This window comes from Chrysochloris asiatica, unplaced genomic scaffold (genome assembly GCF_000296735.1).
Source record: "Chrysochloris asiatica unplaced genomic scaffold, ChrAsi1.0 scaffold00044, whole genome shotgun sequence".
NCBI classification, from domain to species: Eukaryota; Metazoa; Chordata; class Mammalia; order Afrosoricida; family Chrysochloridae; genus Chrysochloris; species Chrysochloris asiatica.
Genome location: NW_006408562.1, coordinates 8208589 through 8223345, shown reverse-complemented (window position 1 = coordinate 8223345; position 14757 = coordinate 8208589). Strand labels below are relative to the sequence as shown.

Sequence of the window (14757 nt, the reverse complement as noted above, 5' to 3'; positions counted from 1 at the left end):
CTTCATAGAACCCAGCTTCTCGTATTATTTGCTCAGCATACAGGTTGAATAAGTATGGCGAAAGAATACAACCCTGTCGCACATCTTTCTTAATTTTAAACCATTCAGTGTGCCCATGTTCTGTTCGCACAACTGCCTCTTGGTCCATACAGATTCCTCATGAGCACAATTAAGTGTTCCAGAATACTCATACTTCGCAATGTCATCCATAGCTTGTCATGATCCACACAACTGAAAGCCTTTGCGTAGTCAATAAAGCATAGGTAAACATCTTTCTGATATTTTCTGCTTTCAGCCAAGATCCATCATACATCAGCAGTGATATCTCTCGTTCACAGCCTCTTCTGAATCCAGCTGGAACCTCTGGAAGTTCTCTGTCAATGTATGCTTATAGCTGTTTCTGTATTACCTTTACTAAAACTTTACTTGTATGGGATATCAAAGAGATTGTCCGATGATTTCCATACTCCATTGGGTCATGTCTCTTTGGAATGGGCACAAATATGGATCTCTTCCAATCAATCAGTCGGCCAGATAGTTGTCTTCCAAATTTCTTGGCAGAGATAAGTGAGTGAGTGCCTCCTGTGCCGCCTCACTTTCTTGAAAGATTTCAATTTCTATTCCCATCAATTCCAATGATACTGAAGGAAGATGTCCTCTCAATTAGTGATGTGGAATTTATGATACTTGTTAGTGGTCTTCCAGTCCTTCCCCACTCAGTGACCTTATGTACAACAGAAGATCACATCACTGTTTCTGCATCGTCTTCATGATTGTGAAGTTTGAGGTTTGGGACCCCTGGTGGCACTTTGGGATAAGCATGGTCAGCGGTTCAAACCTGTCAGCCTCTCTGAAGGAGAAAGATGAAGGTTGTCTATTCCTGGAAAGATTTACACTCTCAGAAACTCTAGACAGGGCTGCTATGAACCGGAACCGATTCCATGGCAGTGGGTCTGTGTGGTGTTTTTTTATTGTGTATACATCATTTAATTTTGTTCTACAGATCCTTATAGCAAGGGTCAATCAACGTTTACAGCAAAGGATCAGCGAACAAATATTTTACAATTTGTGGACCGTCTATGTCCTTTCTGTCCATTTCCTCCTTCTCCTCCTCCCTTAAAAACAAAAAAAATACAAACTCTTTAAATACATAAAATCATCAGCTCAAAAAACCTATAAAAGCATGCTTGAGCAAAGTTTGTCCCTCGGTGGATAGTTTTGCCAACTCTATCATATACCATTGGTGAGGCGCTGTAGGGTAAGCACTGGACCGCAAAGTCTGAACCGCAAGGTTGGTGGTTCAAACCCGCCAGCCTCTCCTCAGAAAACCTATACATGGTTGCTATGAGTCAGAACTGACTTCACGACACTTGAAAACAACAACATAAAAGGCACATATGGACAAAGGAGATCGATAAACATTTATCAGGGCTCCACTGTACCTAGAGAATAATTTTACTCTTCTGGAGTAGTCCTGGTGTTACACTCTCTGATAAGCACTGGACTACTAACCATAAGAGTCCTGGTGTGGTGCTGTAGGATAAGCACTTGACTATACGATCACTTTGAACCACAAGGTTGGTGGTTCAAACTCACCAGTTATTCCTCAGAAACCTTATATAGGATGGCAATGAGGCAAAACCAAATTGATGGCACTTAAAAACATCTAACTGCAAGGTCCCCCAGTGAGATGGATTGGCAGAGTGGCAGCATCAGTGGGCTTAAGCGTGGCAACAACTGTGAGGTTGGCCCAGACCGGGCAGTGTTTTGTTCTGTTGTGCACAGGGTCGCTATGAGTCGGTAGTGACTTGATGGCTCCTAACAACAACTGCAAGGTCAATGGTTCAAACCTGCCAGTCGCTCCTTGGAAACGCGATACAGGGTCACTATGTATCAAAGATGATTCAAGCGTACTCAACAACAATACTACTTGGTCTCCATTCTAAAGACTCACTCAGCACTGTTCAGTTGAGCACTCTGGGATGATGGGAATGTTCCACAGCTGAGGAACCCAATACAACAGCCAAGAGCAACTGAGCATCTGCAATGTAGCAGTGCTAAGGAAAGAAATTTTTTTTTTTTTTAAATAAATTTAAATTTACTATAATCCTGGTGTGGCGCTGTGGGTTAATGTGCTGGACTAAAAGGTTGGTTTGAACTGTAAGGCTGGCGGTTCAGACTCACCAGCAGCTCCTTGGAAACTACATACAGGGTCGCTGTGCATCAGAACCAACTTGACTCAATGACAAACAACAACGAACAGGTAATAAGGGTTACTTTATTAGATAGTTCAGTCCCGACAGTTGAGACCATCAATGATTGATTGTATCACTAATCAGTAAGTTGTTGTTAAGTGCTGTTGAGCTCATTCTGACCTATAGTAATCCTGTATAGGGTTTCCAAGGAGCACCTGGTGAGCTTGAACCAGCGACCTTAAAGTTCAAACGACTTTGCAGTCTGATGCATTAGCCCACAGTGCCACACATGAATAAATAGGGTGCAATAAAAACCATTCAACAAAGACACTCCAAAAGCGTTATCCTTACCGAGATTTGTTCTCTTCATAGTGGGCACTGGTCTTTATGTATCTTGCCAGTTCTATTTGCATGTCTCCAAACAGAGGAACTACCTGCAGCTGCTGCATTCAAAAAATACAAAATAAAAAGGTCACTATGTATGTTTGGGTCATCAAATACATAACTTGTGGACACCTGAGTGATCAGATTAGGATGCAACATCATTTGCCAAAATCATGGATTGAATTGCCACCACAGTTTGGCTATGGATACAAACGTTTGACAAAAGTCAACAAAAAGTTCTGTGAGACTCCACTGTTGTTGGTATTAAGTGTCTTCAAGTTAGTTAACAATAGTTATTACTGTTGACAGTGACTTTGTACTGAATGCTATGCTTTATTATGGAATGAACTGTCTTCCCCTAAAATCTGTAAACCCCAACCTGTGGTTATAATCCCGTTGGAATGGGTTACCTTTGTTACGCTGAGTCAGGATTAGTACAGGGTTATTTGCTGGTGGGAATGAAAATCAGCCCAATCATCTGGGAAATTGTTAGGCTCTATCTACTAATAATGGAAAATATTTATGTCCCATGACCTAAAATGCCACTCCCAGGCATCAGCCAATAGAAATGTGCACACCTGTGTTTTAATTACATATCAGGAATTTCAGAGCATCGGTACTAACCAGAAACCAGAAAGAGCCCCAGTCCGTCAAGAGTAAAAGGCACAATTACAGGATAATCACAAAAGGGAATACTACACCACAACAAAAACCTATGAACAATGGTTATAGGCCATAGCATAAGGTTGTTTGAAAGCAGCCAGGTGCACAAGAGTACAAACAAAGGTGATTACAAACAGGCAAAGTGAATGTGGGAAAAAGGAGGGGTCCTCGGGGAGGGAGGGGGAAGGTGCAGGGGTTATAAAGCTGCCAGCATGCCCCCACCCCCACACACACACCTTTACTTCCTGGTATAGTTACACTCACACAAAGTGTATATTTCACAAAACCTCAAGCGGGCACTGAGGATGCGTTCACTCTCTAAGAATGCTATACGTCAATGGAAAAGGAGTTTATTTTAAAGATTTAACTCACCTTGAAGTACTTGTCAATTTTAGGTAGGTTGATTCTCTTTTTGGCATCCAATTTATAGATATTACTGACACTTCCATCCATCAAGTAAAGACCAAAGCCCATGACCTGAAAATCCACAGAATGTTGCAATAAAACAGACCTGGAAATATAATTACCCATACGGAAACCCTGTACAGGGTCACTATGAGTCAGAACCGACTCCATGGTACTTAACAACAACAACAACAAAGCACTTATGGACTCCAATTGTGGTGCTGTAGGATCAGCATTGGACTGTAAACCACAAGGTCAGCAGTTCAAACCCCCCAGCTGCTCCTCGGAAACCCTATACACGGTTGCTATGAGTCAGAGTTGACTCAACAGCACTTCACAACAACATAAGCACTTATATGAGGGCCCTGGACTGTTAAATACAAGGTCAGCAGTTCAAATCCACCAGCTGCTTCTCAGAAACTCTATACAGGGTCGCTAAGAGCCAAAACCAACTCAATGACACAGAACACCATCATTTATACAAGGGCCTCAAAATGTGGAAAATTCCATTATCTTTTAACTCCATTTTTCTACTCATCATACTATTATAGTTGATCCTCTTGAAATGACAATTCACTCTTTTCAAAATGTACTTTGCAAAGTTCCCAGGAAATAAAACTATCCCTCTTTGTGAATCTATTCTTCCACGTCTGTCCGGTCTGTGGCTATTTCAATTTCCTACCAAGGCACAGACACCTTTGGTCTTTGGTCAAAGCTCTGGCTACTGGCCTACCCCTGCTGAAGAGCTTGGACCAGTGGGGACACCCAACAAAGGTGCCCTCAGGGCTGTCCTTCTCATCTTTGCAATGAAGTACGTAGTTGAAAACCCCCCAAATGTGAAATATAATAACGCTAAAGAGTAAGGAGAACAGCCATTCTCTTGACTCTAAGTCGACTTGAGAGTATTTTATTCCAAGAATTACATCCTTAAAAGTAAAATCCTATGTATCTCACCCCAGGACCCTTGTGCCAAAATGTGCAGCAACCGCTCCAAGACTAAGAGTAACCCTCCAGCCCTGGGGCGGTGTGCACACTGCATGTGAGAGTTGGAAAAGCTGTACATACACAATGATTTTTTTAAAAGTTGGTGAAAGGATTCTAGAGAAAGCCCAGCATGTCAATCAAAGCATACGCTGTTTTTGGCAATGCCACGGGCAGCCGCCTCCACATGTACCTTAAGAAGCATGTGTTTCTCACTGGGTGTCAAGTACATTTTATTCTCGTAGTAATCCACACACAAATTCACAATGTCTGCAAGAAGTTCTTCGTAGCCAGCGATCACTTCAAGCTGTTGTTGCAGAGACTGAAACACAAAGCAGTGACACGCCCATCAACCGCCTGGCCAGCACATGCAGAGGGAGGGCGATGTGACAAGGGCCGTACCTGCGTAATCTTGTTGTGATTCGCCAGGAACATGGACAGATTCTGGGATTCCTGGATGGACTGTGGATCCGCCATTTTCCGTAAGAACTGAGCCGCCCTTTAAAAGCAATGAGCACAGTTAATTCCAAAATGCATCATGTACTCAATGATCTGAAAACAAAAAAATAAAATAAAGCCTTGGGAAAATGAGGATTATGTTATTCTCTGGATAATGGCATACAGGAATTTCCACCTTAGAGACCAGTTACAACTTTAGCTTCTTCAAGTTTCTCCAGCCCAGGATTCCCAGGTCAGTCTTTGTCGAATTAGACTTGTCTTACATAGTACTCAACAGAAATAACCCTGCTTATCTGCAGTTGATGGTCTTCTTCAGAGATAACACGTACCACCCTCGTGAGTACACACCAGTCAGCCTGGGAACCACCTGCATCTCATGTCCCTGAAGATGCTGCCTCAGGAACCACATACAGCTTTGGTACCCACACTCCTGAGACAAAGTTTTGGTTCTATCAGCAGCTAGCAGGTCTGTCTTAGGTAACCCTCCTCTTAACATTCCTAATCCCACTTAGCTCAACAATAACCAACATGCAACAAGACTAGCATAATAATCATCAAATAGGGACAGTGTATGTGAAAGCAACTGTACACCAAAGCCCAGCAGAACACAAGGTCCAGAACCAGGCCAGAGCTAGACTGTGAAACAGATGATCAATTGCTCATATGCAAGTTTAGGATGAAACGAAAGAAAATGTAAAGTCCACGAGGGCCAAAATTGAAACTTGAACATATTCCATGTGAATTTAGACACCATCTCAAGAATAGACTTGATGCATTAGGCACTAATGGCCAAAGACCAGAAGAGCTATGTGATGACATCAAGCACATCATACAAGAAAGCAAAAGGTCATTCAAAATACAAGACCAAAACAGGTGTCAGAAGAGACTCTTAAAACTTGCTCTCCAGCATAGACACACTAAAGCAAATGGAAGAAATGAGGAATTAAAAGAGCTGAACAGAAAATTTCAAAGGGCAGCTCAAGAAGACAAAGTAAAGCATTATAATACAATGTGCAAAGAGCTGGAGTTAGAAAACCAAAAGGGAAGAACACGCTCAACATTTCTCCAGCTGAAAGAACTGAAGGAAAAATTCAAGTCTCAACTTTCAATACTGAAGGATTCCATGAATAAATTTAGTCCTGATGTGACACTGCAGGATAATGACACAGAACACCATCATTTATACAAAGGTCTCAAAATGTGGAAAATTCCATTATCTTTTAACTCCATTTTTCTACTCATCATATTATTATAGTTGATCCTCTTGAAATGACAATTCACTCTTTTCAAAATGTACTTTGCAAAGTTCCCAGGAAATAGAACTATCCCTCTTTGTGAATCTATTCTTCCACATCTGTCTGGTCTGTGGCTATTTCAATTTCCTACCAAGGCACAGACACCTTTGGTCTTTGGGCAAAGCTTTGGGCAAAGCTACAAGGTAGATGTGAACCACATGGCCAACTCCTTGGAAGCTCTATACAGGATCACTATCACTTAAGTCAGAATCAACTTGACACCACTTTAACAACACATGAAAACAATATTGAAGGATGCAGAAAGCATCAAATGAAGATGAAAGGGAAGGTGGCAAGCTGGCAGACTAGGCAAAAAGGCTGTATGGCCCCTCTACAACAAAGATGCGGATAACCATATGAAACAGAGGTCCTGGACCTCTGAACTTCAGATGAAGGGAGAGAGAAGTGGATTAAATGCGTACTAGGAGAGAAAGCTGAGCAGACATAGAAAAATGAGAGATTGGTGCTGTGAGCCAGCCACCAGATGGGTTCAGCCTTCTGCAGCTTTTGTGAGCAGCTTCAGAAGCAAGAAAAGTTACTGATGGTACAGGAACACACAGTTGTCTCGTAGACACAAAGGTATAATTCTTTTTTTTGTTCCCTACATACCCCTGGAGACCAGAGGCAAGACAGGGAAAAAAGACAGCAGAATGACCTGAAAAAGATTTCAAAAGAATAATGTTTAGGTACACATCCAAAGGATCAACAGAAAGGTCGAGGAACAAAAGGCAGAATTTAGGAAAGCACTATAGGAATCATCAGTCAAAACAGATAAAGGATTGGAGATAATACAAAACCTGCCAATAGAAATCCAGAAAATTAAAAGAATCCAGAATGCAGCTCAGTAAAAATGAAAAGTTACCTACAAAGGAGAACCAGTAAGATTACGATCTGATTTCTCAGCAGAAACCAAGCAAGCAAGAAGGCACTTGGAAGAGATAAACAAAACTCTGAAAGACAAAAAAAGCATACCAAGAATTATATATTCACCAAAACTGTCCCTGAAATATGACAGTTAAGTTAGAACATTTCCACATAAACAACAAAGAATGGAATTAGTAAAAATTAGACCCGTTTTACAAAAAATACTAAAGGGAGTCCTCTGGATAGAGAACCAACAATAGCAGTCCACACCGGAGATTGACATACATGGCAACACCATCCAGAATTCAATACAGGTATGTTGGTGTTGCTGTGAAGTGCCAATGAGTCAGTTCAGACCCATGGCAACCCTGTATAGGGTTTCTGAGAAGTGGCTGGTAAGTTTGAGTTGTCGACTTTGAGGATCAAACCGACTTTGCAGTCCAGCACATTAACCTGCAGCGCCACACCAGGACTCCAATACAGATGTGTAAGTATCCAAAGTAAAACAAAAATTTTTCAATACTTTTGTCATACAGATATACAAGTGTCCAAAGTAAAATAAATTTACAAGATTGAAAACAGGGAACCAGAGATAATCCATTTAGAACTAAGAAAACTACAAAGCAATAAGACGGAAAAAGTATAGTTACAGAATTCCAAATGGCGAGGAAGTCAAGTAGATTTCAAGATGATACAGACTGTTTTAAAATGAGGAAGAAATTCATAAATCACAGGGTAACCTCAAAGAAACTTGATACAACTTCACATTAAATCAAGAAAAAGCAAATTCTATTAAGTTTTTGTATAAACTAAAACAAAAGCAGTGAAAAAATTTACAAAGAAAACACACGAACAATGAACTTGGCAGTAAAATGACTGCAATCAATTCATGGTGTTGTTAGGTGCCATCGAGTCGGTACCACTCATAGCGACCCTATGCAAAACTGAATGAAGCACTGCCTGTTCCTGGGCCGACCTCACAATTATCACTACGCCTGGGCCTAGTGCTGCCACCACTGTGCCAATCCATCTCATTGGGGTCTACTTCTCCAACTTTCCACTTTACCAAACATGATATCCTTCCCCTTTAGAGACTGGTTCCTCCTGATAATACCTATCGACAATTATACTGAAGGTCAACAGATTGAAATGTACCAATGAAGAGACAGAGCAGAATGAATAACAGGATCCTTCAATAGGCTGTCTATGAGACACACCCTATATACAAAGACACTAAAAAAATCAAAGATTTATCAAGCTAGTGGCCATCAAAAACAAAAAGAGGTGGCAATATTTTGTATAAAGGGGCAGCTATTGGTCTCTTCATGTGCAGAAGAAAGAAGAGTGATAAGAACTGAAGAGCCCTGGAATCAATTAGTCCAACAGACTAATGGAACATCACAGTCTCAACAACACTGAGGGTGCCACGGGCTCTGGCTTTTCCACATATGCTCTTAGAATATGCGATTCTAGACTGGTAATTTGTTTTTTCTTCCAGCGTATTACATATGGCATTGCATGGTCTTCTTAGGCCCGTGGACTTTAAGCTATGTCCCACCTAGCTCAGGTTACTCCTTTTGAATAAGCCTTTCTTCTCTTGATACAGAGTCGGTTCAGCACATACCGTTAAAAATGTAGCTGCCACTATACAAACAGTAACTGACGACATTGCTCATACTTGTAGTTATGACCAACAGACTTGAGTCCCTGCTTTAAAGATTTCCTAGTTACATAATAACCAAGCAGTTCTTCTGATGTGGTCCGAACGAACTTTCCCTAAAGGGACCGAAGAAAATTGGGTGCCTTAGTAAAGTACTGTAAAGAATTAAAATGGTGTACAGGTATCAACAACAACAACACAGATATCAAAAGGATAGTTAAGTGCCACCAAATCAGTTCCGACCTATAGCAACCCTACAGGGCTTCTGAGGAGCAGCTGCTAAGCTTGAACCGCTGACCTTGTGGTTCATAGTGACTTTTCAGTCCAGCGCATTAGCCCAGAGAGCTGGGGTCTTAAAGCTCTGTCGTAATACAAGCAGCAATCTGAAAGGGGCCATCGACCAGTTCATGCAGAAGAAAGCATACCAACTTAAGTGTAATCTAAAGGATTTTAAATTAAATCCATCATCCAGAGGAAAAATGTGTGGAAGGAGGAAGTCTAAATGCAGATCACCGTTTTAGGGTCTTGCCATAAATTTGAAACCCATCCTGAGATTTAAAGGCTGTTTTTCATAACAACAGTTCTGCAGGTTAACCTTATAAGCTATGCTGTTGGCCCACATGAAATCCTCCTCAGCTGGTTCTTGTTAGTAGAAGACAAGTATTTACCTGTATTCTGACTAACACCACCAGAGAACTGTGTTTCCTGAGAAAAGTTACACATTATCTTCAATTCTTGTCTTTCTCACTGCTCCAGGGGAATTCGGGCACTAACTTCAGATGAGAAATGTGACTCAAATTTACACCTCTTGAGTAAAGGTGAATACAGCTCCCTTGCCACCTTGATTTTAGGATCGCCAGGGTTCACCACTGGATTAGCAAAAATGATACATAAATTAGCTTGTGGGGCAGCAAAGCCTTAAATTCTACCTCACAGACTATCAACGCCATCAGTCAGGAACTAGGAAATCTGTATTAACAAATAAAGCAGCTATTATCTGCTACTCCGACACACCATCAACGCGAAGAAGTTAAGGGTATGTATTGTTTCAAATGAGGTCCTGGTGTGGTGCTGTAGGATAAGTACTAGGCTCATAAGCGCAAGGTCGGCAGTTCAAACCTACCAGCCACTCCTTGGAAACCCTATACAGGGTCACTATGAGTCAGAACCCACTAAATGGAATTTAACGACAACAGCATTGTTTCCATTTGGCTGACAACTCCTGGCTCATCGAAGAGAAGGGGGAAAAGATTCTTTATAGCTCATGTCAAGAGGCTGGGTAGCAAAGGGTTAATTACAGTTTGCTGACCTCCTGGTTGTCCAACTTGGGATGACTAAACCCAATTATCTGCTTTACTCTATTTCTGTTCACTGGCTTGAGAGTCTGTTGTATTATTCAGTTTCTCCCCATGTGTTGTGCTCTTTACAGGTTCCCACGACCTTCTTTTCAAGGCAATTTCAGGTCCCACACTAAAACAGGAGTCCTGGTGTGGTATTGCAGGATAATGCACTGGACTGCAAAGGTGGTGGTTCAAACCCACCAGCTGCTTCTCAGAAGCCCTATACAGGGTCGCCAGGTGTTAAAACCAACTCGACGACACTTAACAACACTAAAACAAGGCTCAAAGCTTTTGAAATTTAGCCCATAAATGTGAAGTTTCTGATGCACTAACTCTCGTTTGAGGATCAGAACTTCAAAGGGGGGAATTAATGACTCAATATATAAAAAAAATTACTAACATAAAATTCCCAGGCCCAAGACTTGAGTATGCGAGATTCTAACATAATCTTCTTTGAAGAACTTGTACTTCAAGGTCAGCCTTGAAGAACTGTACTCCCCCAGAGTTATTTTTACTAGATAATATTTAGAGCCGTCATTAAATGTTTTCTTCCAGAGAAGCAGTGACACCAGAGATGGAGGCAGAGATGGGGTCATGGAGAGAGGGAGCAGCTGAGGACTCTAGATGCATGGGAAGGGAGGCACTAAGAGCTTACGGTCAGGAGGCAGACTTGCAGAATGTGCCTTTGGTGGTGCAGATTATTACATATGCCTAAGTGGTTTTTGTCTTTTTAAAATAAAACCAAAAAAGAGCTAAAGTAAATAGAGAGAAATACTGTTAACTGATGGTCTTGGAGGGGATTATAATCAATGTGATGAAACAAGGTGTATAATTTGTTGAATGTAAAACTGATGATCTGCCCTGTAAACTTTCATACAATCCACAATAAAACCTTAAAAAAAAAAAAAAATAGTTTTCTTCATTCCTCTCCCATATCAAAATATTTCTGTCCTTGGAAATGGAATGTGTAGATGTGTATGTTGTTAATTGCCATCAAGTTGGTTCCAACCCACAGAAACCCTGTACAGGCTTTCCGAGGAGCAGCCAGTGAGTGAGCTTGAATCCCCGATCCTGTGGTTCAAAACAGACTTTAGGTTTTACAAAACATACATAAACTCAATGTTTAGCCACATACATTTGAAACAAACCTTCAAGGAGTGCTGATACGGTTTATTTTCGGCTTATGCATAAGTGATTAAACTCTTCATATTTGGCTTATGCATAAGTGATTAAACTCTTTTCTGTCTCTTCATTGGGTATGGCTGTATTGGTTTTGCATTGCACTGGGCATGACCCCACATTCGAGTAATACCATCCTGCTCTTGACACCTAGGAGCATGTCTTAAAACCTGAGAATACTGCCAACCAGCAGCCATGACCCCACACTCATCAAGCACACACCTGTGGCAGGTGACCACCTATACCCACAAACACCCTCAGGCCTGGCTGACTGCCCACTTACAAGACCCAGTGCATGCACAGGTGGCTCACCTTTTGTAGGCTGAGTGGTCGTTCTTCACGCTGCACTTCATGTTCTTCAGCTCGTCCAGCACAGCGAACATGTTGATGAACTTGCCCAGGGTGAGCAGGTAGGCCTCGGACACGAAGTCCTTCCTCCGCTCCACGTGACACAGACGCCGTACCTCCCCGCAGAAGCGCTCGATGGCGTTTCTCTAGGGGAGAAGTGAAAGGAAAGGGTCACCCATTGGTGGAGGCCACTGCAGGTCAGCCAAACTGAGCACCTCTCAGGGAGCTCACCACCTGTGCAAGCCCACATCAGAGACGTTTCCAGTCACAAATGCTCTGTAACAACAATGACTGATTTCACATTCCTCAAGTAAGGGGATTTTCGTGGATTTCAGCAAAGATATTTATAATACAGCATCTATAAAATAGATGGTTTAACTCTCAGAAATAAAATGAGAGATTTTTCCCTGTTAACAACTTGTAAATTTAGTGAACAAAAAAAGTATCTCCAGTAAGTTTTCTCTTTTTTTTTTTTCCCTAAAGGAATCTATAATGAAACTCTTCAGACACTCCCAAAGAACTTTTAAAACCCAGCAAATCCATTCTTGTGGCCAGTCTTTGCCTAACCCAGTGGGCCTGAACAAGGTCAAAGCAGGGAAGGAAAACATCTGAAGAACGAGATGAATTCAAACAAGTGGGAAGAAAGAGAAAACGTTGTAGGTGGTCCTGCTGAGCAGTATAGCTGTCAAGGGAAATGAGTAGTCACTCTCCAACTGTTCTGAAGGGCACAGACGCTATGTGACTGGCCCCAGACCCTCAGTGGTTGCTCTGACAGCTGTGTTCACTGAGTTCATGCCAGGGCAGAACACCACACACTAAACCCTTTGGATTCTTATGTTTTTTACCTGGAAGTACATAAAATTCATCAGTTTTGTGACCTCTGGCTCCAAGACCTCCACAGTCTTCTCGTAAATTTCCACTCTATTAGGCTGTTCATTGCATTTCACCTGGGAGTAAGCACAGGAGTAAGACAGCAAGTGTCAAAGAGGCTGCAACTCAGCCAGAAGTGGCTGCCATCTCCCCCAGAGGAGGCATGGAGGAGAAGCGGGGAATGGAGACAGGAAGGTGGGGAGGAGTAGGGGTGGTGGGGAAAGGAGACACAGGAAGGTTGGAGATGAGGACGTGGAGGTAGGAGCAGGGACAGGTGGAAATGAGGGGGCGGGTGGAAGTGAGGGCAGGTGGCACCTGTGGGATGGCCCTGGAGCAACTTCTCCAGGTATAGAGCATGACCGCGTACTCCTGACCCTCTTCCAGCATCTCGTTCTACAACGGAACACACAGGGCAAGTCAAAGGCAGGCCGATGGAAGCCCCCAAAGGAAGCAGGTAACAGTCATATAAATGCCAAACTGCTAAAACCTAGACAAACAGGCAGCAGCTCTTCCGAATCTCCCCCTGAGCTGGACAGACTCCAGGACTCCGACCTGCTTGACCAAAGGGAGCTGGTGGTACTGCGGACAGGGCGGGAGGTGCTCAGGAACCCAGAAACAAAACCCTCCTTGCTGGGTCTGCCACACTCGGACTGATCTCAGCCCACCTAGATGATCTGCGGGTAGGGTAACTGCAGCCTGAGCATGTGCAGTACCACAGGGGCCTCTGTGCCCCACACGAGCTGCCTCAGTCAGCAGCAAAGGCTCAAAAGGCTGACCGCTGCCGGTCACATGCAAAGAAGAGACCAAGTGTTTCTGCAGAACTTACAGGGAGAGTGTGTATGCAAGAAGAGGGATACCAAAACTTCTAGAACCTGCTCTACTGTTTTATTCTTCCCTTCATAATTTTCCCGAGGTAAAAAGATAAAAATTACATAGATGCTTGCTAAAATGTCAACTGCAAATGGATAATGCTTTTAAGATGCTTTAAAATGGATTTCCTTAAAGGTGAAAATGGCCTTTAAAATTAAGCTCACAACCATTGAGCTGCAATTTTGCTTCTACAAAGCCAAAGGGAATAATGAAGTGGTCACAAGATTTTTTTCCATGAGAAGAAGGGAAACGAAGTAAACACCCAACAGTAATTAAACAAATTCATACATTTACAAAATGGATTACACAGCCATTAAGAAAAAAATGCTTTTCTATCACATTTCAATGATCTGTTAAAGTGTTCATGAAATCATTAAACTGTTGTCATCATCTTAATAATACAAATCAGTTACAAAATCTAAATTCCAAAGTGGGTGTATACTCAGAGTGTGAGTTTAGGTTTATAAGGAAAGGGGAGAGCCAATAGGGAAGGGGCTCCCCCTCAGGATGTTGACAAGCGCCACCAAGATTTTATTAAAATCACATGTTATTTTAATTAAAAAGACTTACTTAAAAACAATAAAGCCTTTCATTCAATCCCCTCTCTCTTTCCTGACTACATATTTGTTACACCAGGTCATCACCCACGCCACCCTCCAGGAACACAGGACAGACTTACCATGCTAGAGTGGACAGTGGCCTGTTCAATGTATCTCGCAATGCCGGTGACAAAAGCATTTCTGTCTTCAAAGTTAGTGTTGAAATTTGGCTAGAAGGAAGAGAAAAGGTAGACACTGCAGGTGCTGCTGTGTGTCCCAGCAGTGGGGCACAAGGCAGGTGGATGGGGGCTCGGGGACACACCTGGTAGAGTAGGGAGGAGGGTGGGGGCTCGATGCAGGGCTGCTGGTCAGGCAGGGGCAGCTCCTCCAGGAGATCCACGTTGGATAATGCATCCTCCAGGGTCACCTGGGCAGCCATCTTGGCACTGAAACACACACAATCCCATTTCCCGTGAGGAAAGGCAGACACCCAAGCATCTTCCTGAGGCAGGGGTTCTCAAGCCACGTATCTGAGAATGCTGCTTCCCGTGACCCTCTCCTTAGGGCTATTTGGGGACCTCTTGGCAGGAAAGCCCAAAGCTCTGGGAGTCACCAGTTAGCCTCTGCTTCCTTACCACCCTATGGTGGAAATGTAGACTCCCGGCCTCCAGGAGTGGCGCAATGCAGGGCAATCACTTCCTCCAC

General features: G+C 42.7%; 1 protein-coding gene across 1 annotated transcript in view; it reads right to left on the bottom strand.

The window, feature by feature from the left end:
- The window catches only part of CYFIP1 (cytoplasmic FMR1 interacting protein 1), an 86323-nt gene extending 71832 nt beyond the window's left edge, over positions 1–14491 (bottom strand). Inside the window, exons 1-9 of the mRNA XM_006861919.1 lie at positions 14375–14491; positions 14193–14282; positions 12959–13036; positions 12619–12720; positions 11738–11919; positions 5031–5127; positions 4822–4950; positions 3615–3719; positions 2547–2638 (exon numbers count right to left, since the gene is read on the bottom strand). Coding sequence (XP_006861981.1) covers positions 2547–2638; positions 3615–3719; positions 4822–4950; positions 5031–5127; positions 11738–11919; positions 12619–12720; positions 12959–13036; positions 14193–14282; positions 14375–14491 — 992 coding nt within the window. The remainder of the gene's footprint in view (positions 1–2546; positions 2639–3614; positions 3720–4821; positions 4951–5030; positions 5128–11737; positions 11920–12618; positions 12721–12958; positions 13037–14192; positions 14283–14374) is intronic.
- Between the last annotated feature and the right edge of the window lie 266 nt (positions 14492–14757).